The following is a 24,567-nucleotide window of genomic DNA, read 5'->3' as shown; positions in this document are numbered from 1 at the left end:
CCTAACAAGCCTTTTCCCTCTGCAGCCAAGTGTCAAGCCCACCAAAGTCACCTAACGGGATGGCTCTGTCATCCACAGCACAACAACAGCACAACACAACACAGAGAGGCAGCACCAACAGACATGTGGTCTCATTTTTACCGTTTCTCCTCATTTCCAAGAGATGAGATGCAACCAGATACCCACCAGCAGTCACAAGATGGATGCCTCATTATATTTGCATGGTTTATTTTCATCACTTTCCCTGCAAGACGGTGTGAAGTATGAAGGCTGACATATGGTTTGGTGCCATTTCTGATACTGGGATCCATGGGCATGACAAAATGACAAGGGGGCTGACAGCCAAGTAATATCCTAAATGACTTGCTGGGCAGAATTATCTCTCAGTGTAAATAAGAGATGTTTAGATGGGAAATATTTTAGTGTACTTGAGAATAATCTGAATTCCAGAAGCCTCTTCTATCACGTTATTGTCCGCTTATGTTTTTCTGCATGACCAGTAGCCTGAGTGGAAGATTCAAGTAATGGAGAAAATTTGTCACGTCACCATCCAAAATAACACAGTTTTACTGAACATATTTGGATTGGGAGGTTTGTGCATAAAGGTGAATGTGGAGCTGGGAGATATGACTGTCTCAGTACTATTTAGAGCATCTCTCAAATATGAATTTATATTACATAAATACATCCAAAATCAAATTGTTGTCCAATTTAATGAACTGTGTTTGACCGTTTTTGCAAAACTCTACACATATGTAAAAAAAAACAAAAAAAAAACAACCTCATCAGCTAATTTTTTTAAATTAATTTTTTAAAGAATCATTAAAAATTAAAAAAAAAGGGGAATCATCAACTTTAACATGATTATACAAAATAACCAAGATGGATTAAAAGACGAAAGCAAGCACCCAGTACGGCATCTTACGCCATTCAGTGTATCAGTCAGTGAAAGGTATCCGCTGTGTTTATTGGCAGTTAAGGACGCCCTGGCTCCCACCCGCCATAATACCAAACAGAAAAGGGGCAGAGAAGGACCAAGGCCACCAAAAGAACATGACTGAAGAGCAGCAGGAGGGACACGGCTCATCCAAACAAATTGGACACAACCCAAATATATCAAGGACGAGGAAGCTGACACTCGCTCTGTCCTTCTTTCCTTCTCATCAGTGTCACTACATCCTCTTTGCAACCCCTTGGCACTTAACACTAAAGACAGATTTAAAAGAAAAAAACCTGCCATTACCTGATGTCTTTTTGTATTAAACATCTAAATATTTCCTCATTCCAAACAAGCATTGTGAACATGTTAGGCAATGTTTTTGCACACTCTGAGCAACATTACCTTATAGCTGCCCCTCTGTTCAGCCAGGGGACCACATGCACTACACACAAGTGTGTGAGTCATGTATGAAGCAGGCTTTAATACACACGTGAATCAGCCATGATTCATCTTTAATGCAGGCCACCCCAAGCAAAGGAATGGGCAGTCGCCCTTTTGTTTTATCCTCATTCCACATTAGTCCTGCCAATGTGCAGCATAACCACATTTCAGCCGCCACTGAACGTAAACATTAAAGAGTACAATAACAGAAAGCTGTGGGAAGAAGGAATGATGTTTCCAGATACTTAATATTGCAGAGCTGTTGCACAGTGTGTTAAGGGACAGTCTTGATGTCATTGGGTCTGCATGAGAAGTCCCAGTGGACTTCATTAGGTCTCGCCGGTGGAATGTGCAGGATCATATGTTTGGTTACATGAAACTGGTGTGTGGCCCCCCTGAGATGTTTACTTTCACCCTAGAAGTTACGAGCTGATGAGGCATGAGGATTTTCTGGTGTATGTTGAAGCAAAATGAAATGAAGGAATTGCTCTCTTCTCATCCCACCCGTATCCCACCCGTACACCCCCCACCCCCTGTATTCAAGAACACAATCATCTTCAAGGGATGCATTCATTATGAAGGCACTGCAATGGGCACTTAATCTGTTCAGTGGGTGCGTATGATGCAGATGATGAGAAACCCATAACATTCAGCTTAGTGGCATGTCACTTGCACAGTGAAGGCCATTAGAGAACAAGAAGTCAAGGCCAGGGTGACAGGAATATCTCCATTATGTGCATCAGTGAATGTATGTGAGAGCTTTTACATGTAGCTACAAACTGGCTGTGGAAGTGGCAGCCATACCTTGGGTTTGATGTTGCAATGGCAGCAAACAGTCCACAGATATTTGAGGGTCCTCCATAGCAGGATGATGAAGAGACCCCCAAAAAACGTCACCATGGAGGAGGCGAGGAATGCCCACCACATGCGCTGTCCATTATTGTCGCAGGGCACCTCAGACGAGAACGGGATGACAACGTCTTCCATCTTGGATATTAAGATTGAAGAGTCCGGATTTATATTATTAATGATATTGCTTGTCCTCATAGAGCTGTCGCTTCCATGGGGAACGGTGCCATCTGCTTCAGCTAGCATTTAGGAGCCTTGGAGAGCCTGTGCCAGCGTCCCCAGCCCCACTCACCAGCCATATTGCTTGAAAAAAAAAATCCCCCTCTTCGCTGTTGATTACGTTCACCCACCCGATGGAGTCTCTTTCTGTGTTTTAGCAGCCTATGAATTGTTTATTCGTGACAGCGTGAGACACCGCACACGCGGACCTGACCAAAATAGCGGGTCGGTGGCCCTTGGAGAGAGGCATTTAAATCCGCAATAATGACGAATCTGAGGCGCTTCTCATTCTGAGGGATTTTCTGGCTCTTTCACGCCAAAAGCCATGGCAAGGACGGCGTCGTTTGCAGCCGCCGAGGCTGCCAATGATATCTCGGATAATGTTAAACACAACGACAGTGAAGAAAAACAAAAAACACAAGGTTTCAGCCTGTTCTCGGCGTGGCGACCTCTCTCTAGCCGTCTTCCATTCAGGGATCCTGTCGATTATCAGGCGGGGGAATCGATTTCACTTTCTTCTAAGCGCCAATCGAGTGTGAAGAGCGGTTTGCAACAAAACGAAAAACACACACAGAGAAATGCTTTAATTCTACAGTTGGTCAGCTGTCACTGCGGAGCTGAAGACTACATGTTCTTGCGGGCGTCTTGGTTGGCAATTCTGCGTAAAAAGGACTGGCGCTCGGGTGGATGTCGCTGTCTCCATTCGGTCCCCCTGCAGCCCTGGCACGGAGCGGCCAGCTGAGAGCGCCTGTCAGATCCGCTCCAGAGGAGAGCGGGGAAGGGGGGTAGGGGGTGGGGGGGATTTACAGGTAGGAGGGCGGAGCGAAGCGCTAATAATAAAGATGGACAGAGGGGCAGTAACACCGCGACGATGTTTATTCCAAGTGGCGACCGCCTCTCTGCTGCTTGGCTGCATAAAAGAGGTAGGCAACAATTGCGCCTTTGCGTCTTTAATGCACGCCAATGACGCACGTCGCAAACACAGAGAGGCTATGAAAAGCAACAGTATCGATCGGCGATAAATTTAAGGATTATAGCTCAGGATATAAACATCACTGCAAAAGATGAGTCCCCATAGGAATCTTGTAGTGACACCAGTGGATATAAAACGACAATAAAGTGAGGTTACTCATCATTGACTACAACACTGACAGTTCCTGGAGGGATATTATATTGTAGAGAATTTTCATTAAGGATAGTGCTCCCCTTTTTCAATTACTGACGATAGGCATCCCTGTTTTCATTTGGAGAAATGAACTTGATAAAAAAAAATGGCCTCACACTTACAGAGAGACACGGGGGGGGGGGGGGGGGGGTTGAATGTTCTTCTTGGTCAATTACTGTAATATGCTTACACTTTTAACTCACATATTAGGGCAAAAACAGGTGTGGATTGGTGATGACGGTGAGGCACGACTAGCTGTGGTTTATGGCTGCACACAGGATGCCCCTCAAGTACCCAGTCAGACCAAAGGGATATGAGAGGTGGGGGGGGGAAACAGCTGGCCTGAGGCCCTGAATAACCACTGACCCCTAAGCACCAGAATGGGCAGGTGCACACAGCCACCTGTGTCACAAGGCTCCAGACTTCTTGGAGGTTGTATGCAATAGACTTTCAATAATTTGCCCGCCTCCCCACCCCAAGTTCTTCCCAATGATTTGATTCAAAAAGTGCAATTGACACTTCCTATCCCCTCTGCATTGATTTAAAGTGAAGGCAACATGATTCACAACCATCGGCCAAACCTTTTCTTTTCTTTTTTTTTTTGAGATAAGCCAGTAAATGTCCCATGAAATGTGGAATTATGACACTCAAGCACAGATCATTTAAAAAGTAAACATGTTTAAGTACAGTGGGAAGAAGATATGTGATATATGCTCCATGATGGTAATTTATTGTCTGGGAAATATTAGTGCTTCTACAGAAATAGCTACTGTAACAGAATCTTTTAACCTGGGAGGGGGTCGAGTTGTAAAACACCAATGACAAGGAAATCTGTAAAATATAGTACTTCAGGGTTATGAATGTCTACGCAAGCATTATGACATCACATAAAATAGAGGCAGTGCAGGACATCACTACTACCCACCCTTGGCTGGTGTATTGGATATGAGAAACAAAGAGAGATAAAGCTCAGAGGCACCATGTTTTAAATTTGTTTTAATATTCTCATTGATTTTTGTTCCCCAGTTCCCTCCACATCATTCATGTAAAAGTTTGTTTTCGAATGACCCTGCAGCAAAACATCAAGAATGAAAATCAGACGAACAAAAAAGTTTCAGCTCTAATGTTACATACAATGTTTTGAAGCTTTATTTATGCTTTGTGATGCCATTGTCAGCATCTGATCTGTTACTGTTCAGGCAGCCTGATAAGTAGTAGGATGGGCCTTGAGCAGAAGCTCTGAATTTGTCCTCCTGCTGGTAAAAAGATGAACTGTCACATTAAAGGCAAATGATGCTGCTCCACAGCAGCCTAATGGCAGGATCCACTGACTCTTTTTTTTTTTTCAGATATTACAACATCTTCATAGAAAATGAAAATTCACAGAGGTGATATCCGTCAGGAAATAATAAAGCCAAGCTTGCCAAAGCTTCGCTATGATGAAAAATGTTTTATTAATGCTCATCTTTATTAAATAAGTGATGAAATCTTCAGGAAATAAGTGAGGTGTTGATCACAAGTCCGGCTAACGGAGGCCTTCCATTCAGAGTAATAATGTTTATTCATGTTTTGGATTCACACAGAATTTTATCTGCAAGTAATTTATGATGCATATTCTCAAACAAAATCAATCTTACCACCATACATACTCTGTGTACAAGCCAAGCAAGATCCTAAATCCAAAGCAACAATACACCCCCAGAGGTCACAGAGTGAGAGCATCAGCAGCACATGCTACATACATTATGTGTCATAATAAATCCTGCCGGTGTTTATGCTGGACGCAGCAGAATGGACTCGAATTGATCACCCCCCCCCCCCACCCCACCCCCATGAAAGGCCAGCTGTTGGGTGAGTGGTTCCTGTGGGCCGACAGAACTTTAGCCAGAGGGTCTCAGCGCTGACAGATGAGGAGATTAACGTGAGAGCCATCAGGTGGTAATCCCACGGGACATTTGGAGATGCTAGAGTTAACATGCTGGAGAAGGGGACGAAACAGAGAGAAACATGCCTCCTCACTCTGACAACGGGATTTGACGTGAGCCGGGAAAGGCCACGGCTTGCCACTGTGGACTACAAAGATCCTTTGCTGTCAGACTTAAGACTTCTCAAGTTCAGTCGAGCTGTCAGCAGCTGTCTTGAAACAGACACCTCAGCAGGAGGGCAGGAGACCCTACCCCTTTCTAAAATAGGCAAGAGGAGACTTGGAGGACATGAAGAATTTGGGACATGACATAGCAGACTTGCACCTACAGTATATCAGATGTAGTTTAATGTCATTAGTCACTGAAACCATGAGCAACATTCTCTGTAAAGCATTAAGTAAATAACATCACAGTGGCTTGTTTCAAACAATGAGTGCTCTCTCTAATCTACAGCTGAGTTGCAGGCAGTTTGAGGCAACAGTGGATGTTTTGGAGACACTGGGTGCTCTCTTGCCCCAGTGAACCTGACAGGCAGCTAGAGGGTAGCCATTCACTGTGACATCATAAGCTAGAGGACCATGTGACCCCCGATGCGGAGCTCGGAGGAAAGAACCTTTCAGCTAGAGGCACCCAATCAACCAGCAAGATCTGGTGTAAGCTACAGGCCGTCCAACTGCATGGAACGCAACTCTCACAGCATGCTGCAGAAACACAAGTTTTGTTTTTCCTTTTATATATTTGTCATGTTCCCAAGTAAAGTGTAACATTTAGGAGTAATTCTCAAATGATCACATGACTAATTACATGTATGTTCTGAGCAACAATAGCCAATGATTGAGACAATGATTCACCTTACACTTGCCTTTATTGTTTGTTCTTTTAAGGAAATCCTTGTTTCTTACAAAGCAATTTGTTTCTCAGCAAACATTTTGTGGAAATCTCCAATAAGAATCAACCTGTGGGGTTACAACAACCTATTACATTCATAATGAATAAATTGTGATTAAATGATAGGGATTTGGTGGAAATTGAGTCAAAAAGAAAACAAAAGCTGAGCAGTTAAGTAAATATCCTGCTGGTAAATGACGTACATCAGATAAATCATATAAAGAGGAGAATTTAGCACCACACTGGCAAGTGAAGGCAATGAATGCATGGAAACTAAATCATAGCCAGCTTTGAAATAGGAAGAAATAGTGGTGTAACATCCTATCAAATGTCCACATTATATAAGGTTAAAACTGCTTTTATCAGAAGATAGGTGCTCATAAATACAGGCCCATGTCTACAAGGTTATACAATACAATGTCTCTCTTTTATTAAATAAAGAGACTTTAATCTCAATAAGATCCCTGATTAAATAAAAGTTATTGAAGTGACTGATATACCTGCATTATCTCAGGCTTTCTTATATAGAAACTACCTTATGGGGTGTAAAGGACTCAATGTTTTAGTAAGAGAGCATCTCAATATGTGCTGTCCTCATATTAAAACATTGGGTCCAATGTGTGACAGCGCACATTGAGCTGTCATCATCTAACTGCCAACATGATGTATGACAGTGGTGCTGCTGAAGAACAGACAGAGCCACATTGTCTTTAAAACTGTATAAACCCAAGGATGCAGCGGTTTCTTTAAAGCTGAATCAAGGCCACATCTTTATCGCTCTGGCCGAGATCCTTCAGATATTGTCACACTACCTTATCTCAACTCAGAAATTGATGGCCCTTTCATTTGCTGATGCTTTCAGTAAAAAATGGATTCACTTTCATCCTTGTACATGTCAGAGGGACACAGTCACATTTCAGCAAGACAGAAACAGAAAACCTGCTATCAGCTCTGCTTTCGTTCTCTTCTTTAAAACCTAATCTAAATTAAAAAAAGAGGAGACAAAGAAGCATCTCAAAAATCATCTCACTTTTCAAAACTGTTTTCAGTATTACAGCCAGAGGAAACTGTGACAAAAACAAACAAAAATTCAGTCCGAGTCCATGTTGTGATACAGAAAATGAGTTTTATTCTCATGTTAATGTCTCAACATACAAATCACATTCTTTTTAATAAAAGAAAAGTTCAATCAGTACCTGGCATCTAGATTCTTCTTTCTAAAAATACAACCGAGTCACGTTGTATCCCGCTGTCTCTCTCTATAACATATGCTATCTACTCAGAAAAATAGTAACATTACAGTTTGCTTCTGCTTACTCTTTTAGCCCAATAGTCAAACTTGTGGACTAATTTTCCTTTGAAAAACTGTGCAAGAATAGATCCCTTTTTAATAATTCAAATAAGAAGTGATCCTTTTTTTTCTAATTAAGAATAAAAAGGCCATCAATGAAATGTAAGGAACTGATGTGATACATAAAATGTGAATTAGTTACAGTAGAAATTATAGTACCTATTCATAGTCTACTGAAAACCTAGGAACAGTTACATGTTTAAGGTTCACAGATAAACAAGTGCAAAACAGAAATAAAAAGGATAAAGTTGCCTTAGTGGATTTTGGCACATTAAGATACAGGATATGGTTTCGAGGAAGGGCAGAATATTTTTGTCAATATTTTTTGCCTCCTGAATAAAAAATACAATTAAATAACAATGAAAAGTCACTAACATTTAAACGGACCAGAGGAAAATCATTTAAGATATTACCCTGCAAATTTTGCTTCATAGTGTCTCTTTTAATGAGTACATCGATAAGTGACTGACAACCAACCACAAAAAAACAAAAAATAAACTTAAAGGAAAAAAAAAAACATGCTAATACCTGCTAAGACATGACTTGACTGCCAGACGTTCCTAGGCGTATGACCTAGTGAAAATACATGTAATATATATAATTTTTTTTTTTTTCAGATGTATCTGCATATTGTATATGTTATACTCTATATTGTTGTTAAATATATGTTAAAGAGATAGAATGATAGTTACACAGTGGTCTGTCTAGCCCTGGAGTGCATTCTGAGGAGTTAACCCGTTGGCCGCCGCGTCGGCCGACCCTCAAAACCTCGCCATTGTCATGCACTGTACTGGTCTCAAATCAGCCCCTAAATCATCTAGTCCACGATAGGCGAAATGATTACATCGGATCTTGAAGAAAAACTTTCAAAAAATCATCTGAATGTTCTGGCTAAGTGACCAGGGGCTGGTTTCAGATCAGGCTTCTTCTCCGAAGGCACTTCCGAAAGGCCCATAAACTGTCCGCACAACCGGCTACTATAGAAACACAATGCATAGAGCACACATCGATGTGTTTTGAGTTTTCATGGCCGTCGCTGCTGGCAGTCGAGTTCCGTGAGAACGCAGCTGCATACCTCAAGAGGTTTGATGCTTTTGCACTTTTGTGAGGAAACACCACAAAGGAATGTGATGTCTGATCCTGGCATTCCATTTCTATAGCATCGTATTCACACTAACAAAACAACTCATCTGAAATTGTCATTACAATTGTGAACAACAGTCTCAATGCTGTTTTCTCTCACACACACACACACACACACACACACACGCACGCACACACACACACACACACACACACACACACACACACACACACACACACACACACACACACACACACACACGCGCACACAATTAGTTGTCAGTCGTTGTCAAATGGGTGCATATTTGTAGGGAAACCACAAATGTCATTTGGTACACGGGTGGGTCAGGGGTTGCTGAACTTCATTAGTGTTGAGGTTTGTGTACACAGGGGGGAGGGACACGCATTCAAGCAAATATTGAACATCAATACTCAGACTCGTCTTTTGACTGTAAACGGATGCTTATAATGCAGCATTACAAATACACCACCAGAAACCCTTAGGGAAGACTCAATGAACTCTAACGTCGAGATCCAGTGCTACTAACCTGCTCCGGAGTACATCAGAAATAAAGGAGGCTCTGATTATAAATCATAACAAATAAAAAAATATCAATAATTTACATAACTAGCTCGCTGTAGGGTACCTATTGGTATAGTGTGAAAGAGTTAATTAGTGTTTGGGGAATGGAGATGAAAGCTGCAGCTTGCTGTAGTGGCAGCCAGTCTCCTCTAGGGGCAGCCAAGTGGAGTCCACAGGACTTTACTTTGTTCTTGATCAACTATAGTCATGATCTGAGTGCAAATGTAAGGGAGGGTGCCACCTTGGACAATACCTGCGAAGAAAGGGGGACTCATTGAAACAATAGATAAAAAATAACAAGTACTGAACTGACAGATAAAAGTAATCCATTTGTTCTGTAAACACATACTGGGCATATTATCTGTGGTCTAAGCTGGTTTTTGCTTTGATTGCATACGAACCTGTGAAGAATTTGCTGTACTCCTGCTCTATCTTCTGTGCACTTTCAAATTGTTCCTTGGAATGTTTTTGAGAGACTTTGTCCCGCAGATAAACTGGATCTTTCTGCTCCCTGTGACAATAAGAAAGGAAAAAAGATGGAGATAGTCTTTCAGATCAGAGCCCATATATCCAATGTCAGTGGTCATTTGTCTTTCTTACATTTTCATTGTGTGTAATTAATTTTTCAATCATTCAGAACATCGAATGCTTAGATATTTACCAGTGAGGAGAGAAATGTGAAAATCAGTCTCAAACTAGTCAAACTACTGTTGATCAAATATTGAGGTACTTTAATACTTAATTTAATATTCAAAACATTTGACAACAATAATGTCTGATGAATCCATGCAAATATTTATAACAAACAGCAAGTGACGGAGGGATACAGCGCTTATACCGAGAGCCTTTATTTTAAAAAGAAAGAAAAAAAAACATTGTGTTTCACCAGCTGTTTGGGATTATACAAGTGTGTGTGGTGGAGTGGGGTGCTTTGGTAGAGACGCCAAAGGGTTCATGGTAGAATGGAAAGTGTGAAGGCTTATCCTGCTCCATCCATCCATCCATCACCCACACACACACACACACACGGGAGGGGTGCTACTGTTCCAAGATATCTCTATCCTCATACTTCTGGTCTTAGCACAGGACTCCAGACTTTATTTGTCAAGCATTGTGCACCACGCCACCTTTTTGTGTGTGTCTGTGTGTGTGTGTGTGTGTGTGTGTGTCTCTGTGTGTGTGTTCCAAAGAAAAGAGATCTTTTCCCTGATTTATGTTGCAACTTACTTGATCTGCTTGGCATTTTTGTAGCGGACGAAGACAACAATTGGATAAATGTGAACGCTGTGGAGCCTTTCGATGGCGTGCGGGGCGATGTCGAGCAAACAGTGACAGCCCTGTATCCAAAAAAAACAACAAAACAAAACATGACTTAAACAGATGAACTAATTCAATGCACCGTTTCTTACTGCTTCACGACAGGAATCTTGCTTTTCATTCATCGATATCCAAGTGCTGCGATAGTGATAACTTATCTTCACCAAAGGCAGAGATTAAAGACAAACAGAAGCCATTTTATAGTTCCTGATAAACTCTGATGAGAAAGAGAAGCACTGGCTAATACCTTATCTGTTATTTCCTTTATAGAAGCAACCGTGGTCACATCAAAATGGCCACTCCTGCGCTTGTAGTCGATGAAGAGGCAGTCCTTGACGCCCCGCTCGATGGCTTGCTGGGATGCCTTCATCACCTCTGCAGACAGACAGAATGAAAGAGTAAAGAAAATTAGCAATGGGACAAAGCATGGATATTCCTCAAGGGAGTAAACGGATCATTTGATGGAACTAAAACCCAGCCATTTCTTCAACCCTAGAGTCTTATTTTCGCACAACAGCTATTAAGAACGTAGATAAAAGATTCCTTCCCCTGATTTGTAGGTCAGACAAACATCTGGACTCACCCAGTACACATCTGCAGAACTTCCCAGGTGACTCTTTCACGAGCATCTCCTTGACTGGGTCAGTGAGCGGCCCGAGGATGAGTACCGGTCGGGGAGAGGTGCACTCCACCTTCTGGACCCGCTGGTACGCCAAGCTCACGCAGTCTGACACAAAGAGCACACAGGTCAGCCAAATATCCTTTTCAGCAAGGATTTTCATTCCAACACATATAACCCTTTCTTCTCACCATCAAGGAAAGGGATGGAGTCTGTGCTGATGGCGTCCAGAGCCACCATCTCTTTGCTGTCTTTGGAGCTGCTGCGTTTGTGTTTCTGTTTCCTTCTGAAGAAGGATCTGCGGGCCGCTGCAGAGAGAGTCTTGCTGGAGTCTTCCTTCATTTCTGTCACACTGTGTCTGCGGTAGAACTCTTGGTCCATCCTACGCCGCACATTCACACAAAACACAGATTTAAGTGAAGAGCATCCGCACAGGAAAAAAAAAGGCTGCGAGTGCATCGGTGAGTTTAAAATCATCGACAGTTTCACATGAGGGATGTTAAGAGACAATTTGTTGCACTAAGGATAGGGCAAAGGTTTTGGTTGGGCATGTAGAGAGTCACAGTTGATTGGACAAAATGTAAATCTTTATTAAAGACTCCACTCTAGGATTTCAGTAACAAAATTTCTGACTAGCATTTCTTTAGAATTCATTGTTACTGGCTTCTGCCCAGTATAAGTACAGAAACTAAGTCAGAATCACTGTATTAGCCAGAAACTGCAACATCAGTGCATGTCTACAGGGATGCACAATAAGACAGCGGTGCCTTGCAAATAAGTGAAAAAGCACAGTCCAGGATGTATGGAAGAAGAGGAGTGACATTAGATAGGATTCCTGCATCGTAGCAGTATGGAACGGATTGTTGTCTCAGCTGTTACAAACTGTCCACTAGCTCAAAAATGTACAGTATGTGTATGTAAGCGTGCATTGCATTCACCACCCACATGTACTTGCTGGGGATCTGCCCCCTCTGGATCTGCTGTGCGTTCTCATCTAGCTGCCAGGCCATCCAGGTCCCGAAGCTGCCCTTTGGTAAAGACTCATCCACGTACAGGATGTCATCCTTCTTGAAACTGAGGTCCCCCTCGGCCTCCCCCACCCGGTCGTAAAGTGCTCTGGTGGGAGGGAGAGACAAAGATAGATGGGGAGTTATGAAGAGTAGGGCAGAACGAGGGTGTGAGGGGCGTAAAGTTGATAAAGTGAGAGAGGAGGTGAGGTATCAGGCAAGAGATGTGCGATGGGAACAAGATAAAGAATCAGAGATAGAAGGAGAGTAAGAAAGGAAGTGAAGTGGGAGTTTATCTATCGACAGTACAGGACTTGCTTTCCTCCTGTTGCAGCCTCGTAAGTCATTCCCGAGCAGCCTATCTGTGACAGCCCGGCCGGCTGAGTGTATTTACTGCAGATGACATCACAAGCCCACTTGCCTACATGACAAGTGACTGCGGCAGCTGCGGCAACACGACCAGACAGACTCCCAACAATAAAACGTGACTATTTTAGTGCTTCTTTTTTCCATTCATATAGGATGTTATTTCTAATGTCCTGGAAAAACACTCAGCACTAAAATGGACACAGTGTTGGTGTAAAGTGAGCAGAGAGATTAGATAACCTAAATCTGTGGTGTGATTAGCATCATTGGAGTCACACAGTGGATCTGGGACATAATTGGTTAGATGAGAAAGATTCCAACTTGTCCAAGGGCCGCTCCAGTGGTGGTTCTATATATAGCAGCATAGACAGAGATGAGGTTGCTTGGGGAAAGTTAGTGTTGTTCCTTTTTTGCAGAGCTGTAGCACATAAGAAGAGAGGTGTAATGTGTGTGTGTGTATATATATATATATATAAATATATATATATATGCAGTATACACGCACCTAATATAAAAGCCATCTCCTGGAACATCTTTGAGCATAATGAATTCATCTGGCCGATGCTGCACCTTGAATGTGACCATCTCTGCAGGCTTCAGCATCTCGACGTACATCTCTTCTGCCGTCTTATTCTTCATATTCACCGAGTTATACTAAAAGGCAAGAAGAGAATGAGAATGGAAAATAAAAGAATAGAGGCCAAGTGAACTTCAAATCATGAAAAATAAGACAAACTCGGGGCGAGGAGCAGAGAAATTTAGTGAGTGTTTACACTCATCTGCGAAATGATTTGCCGTGTCTGTGAAGGGTCCACTAGCAAACAGCTACATTTCCTCCAAGCTTTCAGCTGTATTAAAGTGTCGCAGTATTGATTTGTGCCATGTTTGGAGGGAGAAAACAAACAGGATGGGAGATTGAAGGACAGACTGATGCTGTGCAGACTGATGACAAAGCTGCATGGCAATTCAGATAGCAGGCCCTTTGTGGCGGAGGGCTAAGTGGGAGCATGCCAAGAATTGTCTATTATGAGTTTGCGGTGCTCTTGGATAGATCACCAATATGGAGTGAGAGGGAACGCAGACGAGGAGGAGATCAATGAAAAACAATGACAGGCAGAAAAAAAAAAAAAAAAAAAAAAGAGAGAGATGCCAGCGCCTTCTGGCAGTGCTCGAGTCTGAAGTAACAGCAGCACATAAGGCTTTTTAAGAGTCAGGAGACTGCAAACGTCTTATAAGAGTTTAGCTTTCAGATCACTTCTACTCCTCTTCTCTTTACTGTCTAACAAAAATCCACAGCATGATGTGAAATGAAAAAAAGTCCCATGTAAAAAAGATCTATCTTTCCAGATATCCATCTGCCTGAATAAAAAATACTCTATGGACTCAAGAATTATAAATGTGGTAAAGACAAACCTACATAAACCATCATTGTTTGCATAGCATATCAGTCAGTTGCTGAAGTCTTTGTGCATGTTTGCATATATATATTATCAAATTAGACAACAGGTTGTGTGTTGACGCATGTGTGTTTCAGTAAGGGCAGAAATGTGTGAGTCTGTACCTCTAAGATGAGGTCCCCAGGCAGCAGCCCCTCAGGGCCTCTGGCAGGACTGTCCTCATCCAGGCTCTCTATGTAGATGCCCCGTAGGTTCCCTCCGCAGAGTGTCACTCCCACCTCCACTCCAGGCCTGCGCACCGTCACGAGCCGTGGCTCACCCACCTTCCTGCTGCCCTCAGACGGCATTCTGGAAGACAACAAGCGGTCAGTTAGAGACATGCATGGGGAAAGCATTCAGCAAAAGATCTTTTATCATCTTATCAATGTTCGTGCGCATGTTTACCTGATGAAATTGTGGGGGCTGGTAGTGGGTGTGGTCTGTTTGGAGGAGGGAGTGAGCGTGCCCTCGTCTTGTTCGCTGAGTGTGTCGATGGTGGAGTGATTGTCGGGGGTGGCAGCCCCACTTCCTTGGGGAGTCGACTGAGTACTGACCGGCTCCAGACGGGAGCTGCACAGATAAAAGGTTTTGGCTCCATGGATTAACAAATCACACAAGACATTATGTTTAATGTACTTCACTGTTGAGGAATGACTCGGATGACTCTATGCATCATCTGGACAGGTCAGGGAGTTTAATTATTCATGCTTTTTTTAAATAACAGTCAAACTTGAAAGTAATCCAAGAAGCAGCCTGTAATAGAGAAGGATTTGATAAGAAACCGAAAGTCTGTGCATGATATAGGAGCTGCTGTTGCACACTCCAACCCTTCTAAGTATTAATCTAACAGCTAAAAGTCTACACTTTCATAGTTGAGCTATGGAGAGGTCAGTCTTGCAGTGGTTCAAATTCATTCTCTGACCAAGCACCCAAAAAATTTTAAAATCTAGATTAAGAGCAACTTTTATTGAGCATAGTGTTGGCTGTTGGTGGGCAATAAGTCAATCAAAATTTAAATTTTGGATTTTGACCGACTTGCATTTAAGCTCACTCGGAAATTGGTGTCCAATAGGTAACAAAAACTTGTAGACCAGAAAACCATGTTTAAAAAAAAAAATGCACAGTAAGATGCAGCAGTATATATTTTGGTCACACTGCCTACATATAATCCAATATCTAAATTTTAGGGATTCTTATCAAGCGGTCAGACTCTACCATGCATGTAGAGAATATACAACACTAGACATTTAGTACATTTTTTACACTTTACCCTGAATGAACAACTGCTGTTTCAGAACTTCCCCCAAGTTCAATCAGCTGGAAAAGTGTAAAGGCAATGAAAATGTATCATCTTCTTACTGCTCAAAAAAAAAAAAAAGAAAAGAAAAAAAACCCTCTCTGTCAAAACATCTATGTCACTCTTAAACTGGAACATTTACTGGAACCGATTCAGGAATCAGCCAAGCAGCGCGACTGGGACACAGAATCAAACCTAAACCCCCACACTGAACATCTACAAACAATTCTTCAAGAAACATCCTGTTACCTGGAGCGAGAGTGGTTGCCCAGCTGGTACATGTGTGGGTTGTACTGGGCCATAATGGTGATGGTGTCACACTGCTGGCCGATGATGAGACGAGCCTGCTGCTCCGTGGCGTTCCGCAAGTTGATGCCGTTATACTGATAAAGGAAGAAAAGTGTGATTAGGGAGAGTTTCAGGAGAGATGGGGGTTATTAAAAGAACAGAGAGATATGAACACATTATGTGCCCAGTCTATTAAGAGTTTTAAGTCATTAGTAGTGCTTGGTGGAGACGATACTCATGAGAGTTGACAGAGGATTAACTTTACACCCATTTTCCTAGCCTTGGAAAAAAAAAAAAAAAAATAGTGCATACTCTATTCTCTGTGAAGAGACCAGACAGCCATTGTTTGCCTTGAAACATCTGTAGCTCTATTTGCAATTCAGAGGTGCAGAAGCAACGCATGCTTTGTTGTGATTATGTAAAGTCGCTAATGCATATTTATGATTTCTTTTTGTTTTTTTTATGCACGCACATCCGTCGTTCACAACACATCATAACTATATTGAAGAGAATTACAGATAAAGGGGACGTCATCTTGCCACCACTGAGGTGAACATCTGCCTTCAGTCTTAATGAGATCTCCATTAAAGTCTTACTTTATAACAGATACGTTTAGAAATGGATTTGTAAGGGATTTACACTCCTTTATGTTCTCGAATCCCTGCAAACATGTGAAAAGTGCACAGTGTTTTTAGATCGTGGCTTGGTTATGTAAGGGGGAGTGACAGGCATTAGCACTGCCAGTGGGTCCGCTACCTTATGTGATAGCAAAGAAAGAAAGAAAAGTTCTGGTATGATAACTTCACTTACTTTAAAAACATTCCTCCTCCTCAAGTCTTTTTCTTTTAACTACTCACACTGTTTACCATTCACAAGTAGAGTATACGCCCACTTGATGTGACATTGCAATAGAAGATCAGCTTAAGCAGCCAGTTTATATGCAGCAAAAACACCATTTCAATTCATGCATTTCAGCAAGTATTACAATCCTGGGAACTGTGACAGCGCTAATGAATATGCTTTTCCAGGAGGCGAGGCAATATAGAAATAAAGGCATCTGACGGTACATTCTTATCTATGCTACTTTAGTAGCTGTAACAGACAGTAGGTTCTTCATACCTCCAGTAGTTGGTCTCCATACTCCAATCCTGCCTGGTGGGCGATGCTGCCTCCAGTAACTTTAGAGACAAAGATTCCTCCGTTCTCCCCACCGACGATGGAGATGCCGAGAGGCTCTGCACCTTTGTGCACGATGACATTGCGGGGTTCCTCCAAGTATGGCCTGGTGGGAAAGAGGGATGTGAATGAGTGAACAACATCACAGAAAAGCAGTTACAGGACACCACACAGGAGGAAGTTGAGAGGGTAATCGGTGAGGTAAGATTTTCACAGCTGGGCTGACCGATCGATTTACAGCTCTGGAGAGTTAATTGCTACCCAGGTTCGTGCTCTATTTATACAAAATAATATCTCATCCAAATATTAAAATGCACAACAGAATGTTGTGTTTGAGGAACGTTTGAACCCCGAGTTTAAATTTACCTCCAGGCCTGTAAACTGATCATCTCTCCAGAGCGCCACTTTATGCCTGGCTTACAGGAGAAACCGCACAGGACAGGCGTAGAGTACAGAGACACTGTGTACAACATCATGAAAGCACAGGCAAGTGAAATCCCTTCACATGAAGGAGATTTGCATGAACTTTGTGTGTCTTCATAACAAGTTGGCTTTGGACATGGCATACAATTCCATGAAGGATAAGAGGAATGGATTAGCAGCCAGAGACAGGGGTAAACAGAGTGGTGGTGTACAAACAAGACCATGACCCAGAAGCTCGAGGCTAAATAATAATAATACCGTTGCATAACATACATACTGCAGACTAAAGGGTGACTTGGCTTAAGGCCAAAATATACACATGCATATTGACCATGTCGTCATCATGGGGCATGGAGACTGCATGCAATATCTGAGATTCAAGTGGGTTTTCCGACATGGAGGGAGACAAGTGCAGACATATAAACACAACACTGAACCTTTGAAGTTCACTAAGTGGAACTAATCAGGGCTTTTTTTGTTTCCGGAGGCACATATCATACACTGCAGCATGCAAAGAACTAGCAATCTGAAAATTAAACCACGCTCTTGTAGTGGGTGAAAAACATCAAAATAATATAGTGCATGGAAGCTGCACAAGACTATCCTGCTCCTCCATATTATCTACCCAACTGCACTGAAGCATGTGAACAACGTGACGTTTGAGGGGAAGGGTGGGTGGGGGCATTCCCTTGTTTGTAGCACTGTGAGGGAGAACGAACCTGAGGCTCCTGAGAGAGGAGAACCTCGGCCTTGCAGCCAGAGGAATCCTTAGAAAAGATCGGTTACGGTAAAGAGATCTGGAAGCGGAAGGTTACAGAGAGGCGGGAGGAAGATAAAAGAGGAGAGTGGAGGACAGATATCATACAGAGACAGTAATGGTGTAAAAAGACTGAGTGGTGCTGGTGATACAAAATGGGACAGAAATGTTGGAAGAAAATTCCAACACACTGCTTCTATTTTCGAAACAGGAAGAAGCTTCCATAAAATTAATAAACAAGTTTTAATAGGATTTCAATCTGAATTTCAATGAGGGATTGCAGAGCTCTGACCAGGATATACCTGTTGCCAGGCAACGCCTGTTGAAATAACCTGGGAGGATCCCTGAGAGCAGACACAGGCCATATCTTACCCACTTCAAAAGTGAGCCTTATAATCATACTCTCCGTCATTCACCCAACATCTACACCATCTGTAGAGCCACAGAGTGTATTGCTCTTTAAAATCTTTATCCATGCACACTTGTCTCCATCATACCTGTCTTTCCTGCGCTCCCCTATTGGCACAGGGCTGACTGAGATCCGAGGTAAAGTGGAAATGGAACCTTGTGATTGGCTGCTGGCAAACGAGGAAGTCTCTAGATTGAGTGGCGAATGTGGAGGTGTGATGAGACTGGGACTGCTACACTCGGAGTGCGAGAGGGAGCCTGGGTTTAGGGGAGGAGGAGCAGAGAGGGACAGAGTAAGGGTCTCTGCAGTCTAAAATGACATTTACATCTCACATGAAATACACTTCTGGAATATGCATTGAAATGTGATTACAATTACAGCGTCACACCATTTTGTGATATATAGAGCAACAGTTAATTCCCCAGCTGACTTGTCCCACATCCACAAATATCCTGGCACTTCATTTTTGAAAAGGATATTGCTACTTGTCAACAGTTTGTTGTTTTTGGTTTCTATATGTGCAAATGGAAGCTTACACTTTTTTAAAAATGTGTTTCTAATCACCTGATATGGTGGTTTGGATGATCAGATATTGAGCTGCCTAGAGATGGTTTACATCTGAACACATTATTTTTCCGTCTGCACACAATCTGACCACTGATGATGGACATTATTACCTCGCACAGAGGAGATACAAGTGTATTTTGGTGGTAATCAAAAGCTAAAGAGACTGGAAGGTACAAACATGTTGACAAACTGCTTATAAAACAGGATAATTCAAGTGTTTAAAGGAGACTTCCACATCTGGGGATGAAATTTATTTTGGCTCCTGTTTTCATTCTGCCAAGGCTGTTAAACCTCAAACAAGACATTGATCTTACAATTCAGCGAAACTGACAAAGTTAAACCAGGCCCGAGGGTTGTGAAACAGAGTTAAAAAGAAAAAAAAATGCTTAGACCTATAGCTGCCTGATCCAAGGTGCTTTTATGGGTTTTAATACTCGTGCGGCGAGTGTGAAGTGTGTTTTTACTAGTGAGAGCAGTACCTCTGTCTGACCCCAGCATGGAGCGGGGGTAGCGGGGAGTGGAAGGGATTTTGATCCTCTCTGTTCGGTACTGGACATTATTGGAAGAACCTGGCAGCGGGATGAAATGATACAGAAATTAACATAATATCCGATTAAAAAAAGGAAGGGACAATGATTTGTGACCTTTATGTGTGTGTGTGCGTGTGTGTGAGTGAGTGCGTGCGTGAGTGTCAGACTGACCGAGCCGTGCACTGGAGGGCAGTGAGTTTGTACCGTGTGAAGCTCTGCTGCTGCGCGACGACGAGGATTCAGAGTAGTCACTTGTGCGCTTCTGCTGGCTTAGGTCCAGGCTCAGACGACCCTGGTGTTGGGGGCTGTGCGGATTTTTAAAAAGATAAAAATAAAAATAAAGGAAACACTCATAATTATCTAAACAAGCAAGATATTTCTTAGTTGAGAGATAATTAAATTGATGGGCTGAGTTAAATCATAACTGCACAATATCAGGGCAAACCAACGGTACTAAATTATTTTCCACTCAAACCAAAATTTAATTATGTGATTTTTGCCTTTAGGAAACAGGCTAATTTAAATATATTACTCATCATAACAGCCAGAAACACTGAACTGACAATCTGTTTTAGAGCGGCGGTGAAAGAAACGGTGAGTGTGAAAAGGAGGTAACCTGGTGTGGGTGTGCTGGTGACATATCTGGGAGGCGACAGATGGACAGTTGCTGGTATGAACGCGGTGGCTGCGCACGGTGTACACCGGATTCCTCATCACGGCAGTCACAGCGGGGCAAGGAGCCAGCCCCCGGTGGGCTGAATCTGACAAAGCACAGGCACACCACCATGTTAGAGGAGGGGGGGGGGGGGTATCTAAGATTAAGGTGAGAGCGTGTGTTTATGTAAGCATCTGGGAAACTCACTAGGAGGTAGGGTGCCATTGTAGACTGTGGGGACGAAGCCGACACTGTGCCTATGGGATCGGCTGGGGGAGGAACGCAGCATGTCCCTGGGCTCTGGTGAATGCTCGTCGTTAGAGTAGCTCTGTGATGAATGACAGAAACAAACGGTTACCATTTTCCCTGCAGGGTCACAACAATGCCATTATGTCTTGGGAGAAATCCTCTGCCCTTTGCTGGAGACAAGCATCATATGAGAAAAATGACAGCATGAACATCCCAAAACAGTAAAATGAACATTTATCCCCACCCCCACCCCCCCACCGTCATCTCCTATGTGCTTCAGGGCCTGAAAAGGTAGCCAGGCATAGTCGTCTGAGCCCCAGGCACTGACTCAGCTATTGGGTTGGGTGGCTGTACCAGTGCAGAAGCATCAATCACTCAGACACGCTGCCAAAGAGGCAAGTCCCAGAGGTATAACTCTGACGGGGCTGTAAATTCTATTACAAAATGGATGCTTTGGCCCAGCGGGATGATTTGAAATGTTGGTGCCATTTTAGATTTTTTTAAACACTTCTCAAATGCATCATGTTTGCCATCTTTTTATTAGAGAGCCTTCTTAAAGGAGACTCACTTGGAAGGTGGGAAGAGTGATGGTCTGGGGTGTCATCCTACGTCGGAGGGCAGGGGCAGATTTAGGGCGTGGTCTCTTCACTTCTGGCTCCTCCCCTCTGGTTCGGCCGATGTCCTCGTCACAAGACTTCCTCGAGGTCAGGACCTTGCCGTCCAGGAAATAGTGGTTTCCATTCCTGTCTCTTTCTCGCTCGCTCCTCTCTCTGCTCTCTCCTGCTGCCATGGAGATGACAGCCTCTCCCTTGCCGTCTGAGGTGATTGTGCAGTCAGAGGCAGAGCTGCTTTGATGTTTGTGTTTGAACTTAAAGGAGTCACTGCGAGTGGGTGGGGTAGGAGGGGTTGGGGTAGGGGTGGATGAGGAGGAGAGGGACTCCGTCTTCGAGGGCTGAGGGGAATGGGAAGCTGCAGCAGCGGCAGCTACTGCTGCAATCTGATTGGCCGCCATGTACTCCATCTTAGAGGAAGGTGTTTCAGGGCGTTTGAAAGTGTCTGGGTCGAAGATGGACTTCCTCTGCTTGGGTGATTTATAGATGGAGAGCTGGGCTGCAGCTGTGACTGGACTGGAGTTATCTGGTGCAACAGACATACCTCCAACCATCATCTTGGGCCACGTACCCCCACTGTGCTTCTTCTCCAAGGTTGTCTCCATTGTGATGCAGTCTGAGGGCGAGACAGGGTCAAAGGGCAAGGAGGAAGGCCCCTTTGGGTAGGGACAGCACTCTTGGAAAGCACTGGGCCCGTAGCGTCCAGTGCCCAAGTCAGAGGCCGGCCGAAGGCTGGTGGCGTGGAGGGAACCTGTGGAGAACGGCTTGCTGATGTCGCTGTATACCTCCTCAGATTCACCTCTGACCTTCCTCCTCTCCCCAGAGATGCTACTTGTGCTAGTGCTCCCAACATCGGGGCAGAAGATGTCAGTCTGTGTCGAGCTGTTGTGTTTGAGGTTGCGGCTGTTCCGAGAGTGAATCTCTGACAGGTGAATGCGCCCGTTGGACTTTTCTGACGACTCACGCAGACTTTCAAAGATGTTCTGGCCTGACGTGCTGTGAGGGAAGAACTGTGAGGTGGGGACAGATAACAGTATAAGCCACACCAAATGATAAACCTTTAAATGATACCCTGGTTAGTTAAATAGTAATGCATCAGATAATTCAGTTGTCACAAACTACACAGTTAAAGTTGTAAAACTAAGTAGGGCATGCAAAAAGTAGAAAGAAAGCTCTTGAAGATTTTCGGCATAGGTGAAGTAGAAAAGGAGATCAGAAAGTGAAATGAATGTGGCCCACCTTCATGAGAGAGAGGCTAAGAGAGTCCCTGCAGCTCCTCAACAGAGCCTCACACTCTGTCACAGATTTGTTATCCAGAGCAATGCCATTTATCTGGGGAGTAGAGAGAGAAACTGGTAATAAGGACAAGTCCTTCAGCACTAAAGCAACGCACAGTAGTCTTTGTGATATTCCTCTAAGGTGCATGTGTTATGTCCTGTGTGGCAGTATTATCAAAATAGATACACGTCTATAAAAACACATACAGGTGACATATCTCCTGAACATGAGAGCGGCTGGGACCTGGGTTGTGCCTCATTCTGCTGCGGTGGGGAAACCACGAGAAATTTGGGCCAGCACATTTCAGTCAGAAGAATCCTCACACTGCAATCTGCACATTTCCATCACAATGGGCTCGACTTGAGAGGGAACGGTCAGAGATACTAAAGTGGGTAATATATTATAGCTGAGATTTATCATAAAGTAAGTTCAGGAGAGAACTTTCTGCTTTAACCCAGAACAAGTCTGAGACGTTTCATCGAGCAGGGAGAAGAAACAGTCACCTCTGAGCCGTGGAGTTTAGCTACTGACATTCAGTTGCATCCCATGCATATTTCATTGCAGATTCAGCACTCTGGACTCTTTTTTTTTTTTTTCCAATTAAGCATTTAATAAGTTATATATAACCTGATACACTGCTGTGGTAAACATCTACAAGGGCATGTTAAAATACGATACTCTTCCATGATTAAGATCTCTTAACGCGTCGTCTGTACTTACCATTGCTAATTGTGGCTGTGCTGAGCTATCATCTGGCATATTGGCTCCCTGGCTACATGGAGGACACTGCTGTGGTGCTAACTGGTGAGCAGAGCTATCCAAGTGCTCTGGGATTTAAAGGTAATGCACGAGTTTCATGCTTAAGGTTAAACTAACAGGGGAGTTGAGATTTCTGCTGCTACTGACAGATTACCATAAGTGACAAGGTCACTTTTCGAAGATAGAGATGGGTGTGCATAGTTCCATTTCTGACACTCGTCTTCTCTCTCCCACTCCCTTAAGTGTGAGTATATTGCAGCCGTGTCTGTGTGTGTGTGTGTGTGTGTGTGTGTGTGTGTGTGTGTGTGTGTGTGTGCGAGGACAGCTCCACCTAGCCCTGAAGAGCTGCAAGTTTTTTTTTTTTTTTTTTTTTTTTTTAAGGGGTTTAATCTAAAGGAGGAGACTTTTCTCCTTCTACTTCACATGCTCAGCCAAATCCCACCTTATCTGGGTTTGGAGTGTGGATACTGGAATGGATCAAGGCCTGGATTAGGAACGGGTGTGAGCTGTAGTGTGGTAGATGTGGATGAAGGGTGTATAAAAAAAAAAAAAAAGGATTTCATTAAGGCTGACAGTGACTCACAGCGATCAGTCTGTCTCCAACTGTGAGAGAACCTTCCCTGGCGGCGGGACTGCCCTGGACGACAGCGGTGACAAAAACCCCGCTCTCCAGACCAATACCACTGTCTGAGATACAGAGGAGAAAAAAATGTGGTGATAAACAAGAAAACACAAAGAAACAATGGAGCATAAACGGTTGCAAGGCACGGGAACGAGACAAGGGCTAAACATGTAAATCTGTTTATAAGCGAGCCGAGTATTCCAGCACCAACATACCTTTGTGTCCCACCAGATTGATGTGAACAGGAGTGACCAGCCTTCCTCCCAGAGACTTCCTTCTTCGTACCACCATGTTGATCAATCCTCCACCATTAAGGACAGCCTTCACCACCTGCTTCCTGTCCTTATTGGTCAGGTCGATGTCATTAATCTTCAACAACCAATCGTTCACTCTGGAAACACAAGAGGACGGAACGATGAGGTGTTTAATAAACTGTGAGTCCAGAAAAGGACGCGCGTTAGCTTCATGAGGCAGCTCATACCTTAACCTTCCATCTGCGATACTTCCTTTGTCCACCCTCGTAACAAATATTCCACAATCTCCTGGTAAATACGGATCATTTACCCCCTCAGCGATATCAAACCCAAGTGCCTTCAAATCCATGTCATCCTGTAAAGGCAATAATAGAAATGACGGTAGATTCATTAATTTTGACAAATCTATTTTAATATCATCAAGTTTTGGCAAGTCTTTAGAGCTCTGCTGGCTCTCAGGAGAGTGGCATGTCATCAAATCACTCTCAGTAATAAGTTCTGAG

The 24,567-nt window shown here is 43.3% G+C and overlaps 2 protein-coding genes and 1 long non-coding RNA gene across 22 annotated transcripts in view; 1 reads left to right on the top strand and 2 right to left on the bottom strand.

Moving 5' to 3' along the window:
- The window catches only part of LOC130181198 (calcium-activated potassium channel subunit alpha-1), a 153,366-nt gene extending 150,151 nt beyond the window's left edge, over positions 1–3,215 (bottom strand). For 5 of the 17 annotated variants that reach the window (XM_056395106.1, XM_056395093.1, XM_056395094.1 and 2 more), the window contains exon 1: positions 2,186–3,210. In XM_056395106.1, the coding sequence (XP_056251081.1) occupies positions 2,186–2,476 (291 nt within the window). In that variant the 5' untranslated portion in view covers positions 2,477–3,210. Of the gene's footprint in view, positions 1–2,185 lie in introns of all 17 variants that reach the window. The other 12 variants (XM_056395108.1, XM_056395100.1, XM_056395097.1 and 9 more) reach the window with 6 other exon arrangements.
- Positions 3,216–3,296: 81 nt separating this feature from the next.
- Positions 3,297–8,295, top strand: LOC130181200 (uncharacterized). The gene is made up of 2 exons (XR_008829537.1): positions 3,297–3,372; positions 5,993–8,295. It is a non-coding gene; the product is annotated as an uncharacterized LOC130181200 (long non-coding RNA).
- Positions 7,534–24,567, bottom strand: part of dlg5a (discs, large homolog 5a (Drosophila)) — a 35,783-nt gene continuing 18,749 nt past the window's right edge. For 2 of the 4 annotated variants that reach the window (XM_056395089.1, XM_056395090.1), the window contains exons 12-34: positions 24,292–24,419; positions 24,026–24,201; positions 23,772–23,875; positions 22,391–22,483; positions 21,109–22,161; positions 20,499–20,619; positions 20,253–20,397; positions 19,808–19,941; positions 19,586–19,675; positions 18,628–18,796; positions 18,093–18,170; positions 16,894–17,056; positions 15,736–15,869; positions 14,595–14,759; positions 14,315–14,498; positions 13,259–13,407; positions 12,326–12,496; positions 11,572–11,762; positions 11,345–11,488; positions 11,009–11,136; positions 10,672–10,781; positions 9,846–9,955; positions 7,534–9,697 (exon numbers count right to left, since the gene is read on the bottom strand). In XM_056395089.1, the coding sequence (XP_056251064.1) occupies positions 9,594–9,697; positions 9,846–9,955; positions 10,672–10,781; positions 11,009–11,136; positions 11,345–11,488; positions 11,572–11,762; positions 12,326–12,496; positions 13,259–13,407; positions 14,315–14,498; positions 14,595–14,759; positions 15,736–15,869; positions 16,894–17,056; positions 18,093–18,170; positions 18,628–18,796; positions 19,586–19,675; positions 19,808–19,941; positions 20,253–20,397; positions 20,499–20,619; positions 21,109–22,161; positions 22,391–22,483; positions 23,772–23,875; positions 24,026–24,201; positions 24,292–24,419 (4,044 nt within the window). In that variant the 3' untranslated portion in view covers positions 7,534–9,593. The remainder of the gene's footprint in view (positions 9,698–9,845; positions 9,956–10,671; positions 10,782–11,008; positions 11,137–11,344; positions 11,489–11,571; positions 11,763–12,325; positions 12,497–13,258; positions 13,408–14,314; positions 14,499–14,594; positions 14,760–15,735; positions 15,870–16,893; positions 17,057–18,092; positions 18,171–18,627; positions 18,797–19,585; positions 19,676–19,807; positions 19,942–20,252; positions 20,398–20,498; positions 20,620–21,108; positions 22,162–22,390; positions 22,484–23,771; positions 23,876–24,025; positions 24,202–24,291; positions 24,420–24,567) is intronic. The other 2 variants (XM_056395091.1, XM_056395092.1) reach the window with 2 other exon arrangements.

This window comes from Seriola aureovittata, chromosome 14 (assembly GCF_021018895.1).
Source record: "Seriola aureovittata isolate HTS-2021-v1 ecotype China chromosome 14, ASM2101889v1, whole genome shotgun sequence".
NCBI classification, from domain to species: domain Eukaryota; kingdom Metazoa; phylum Chordata; class Actinopteri; order Carangiformes; family Carangidae; genus Seriola; species Seriola aureovittata.
The sequence above is the reverse complement of the archived record's forward strand: the minus strand, read 5'-3'. Positions and strand labels throughout refer to the sequence as shown.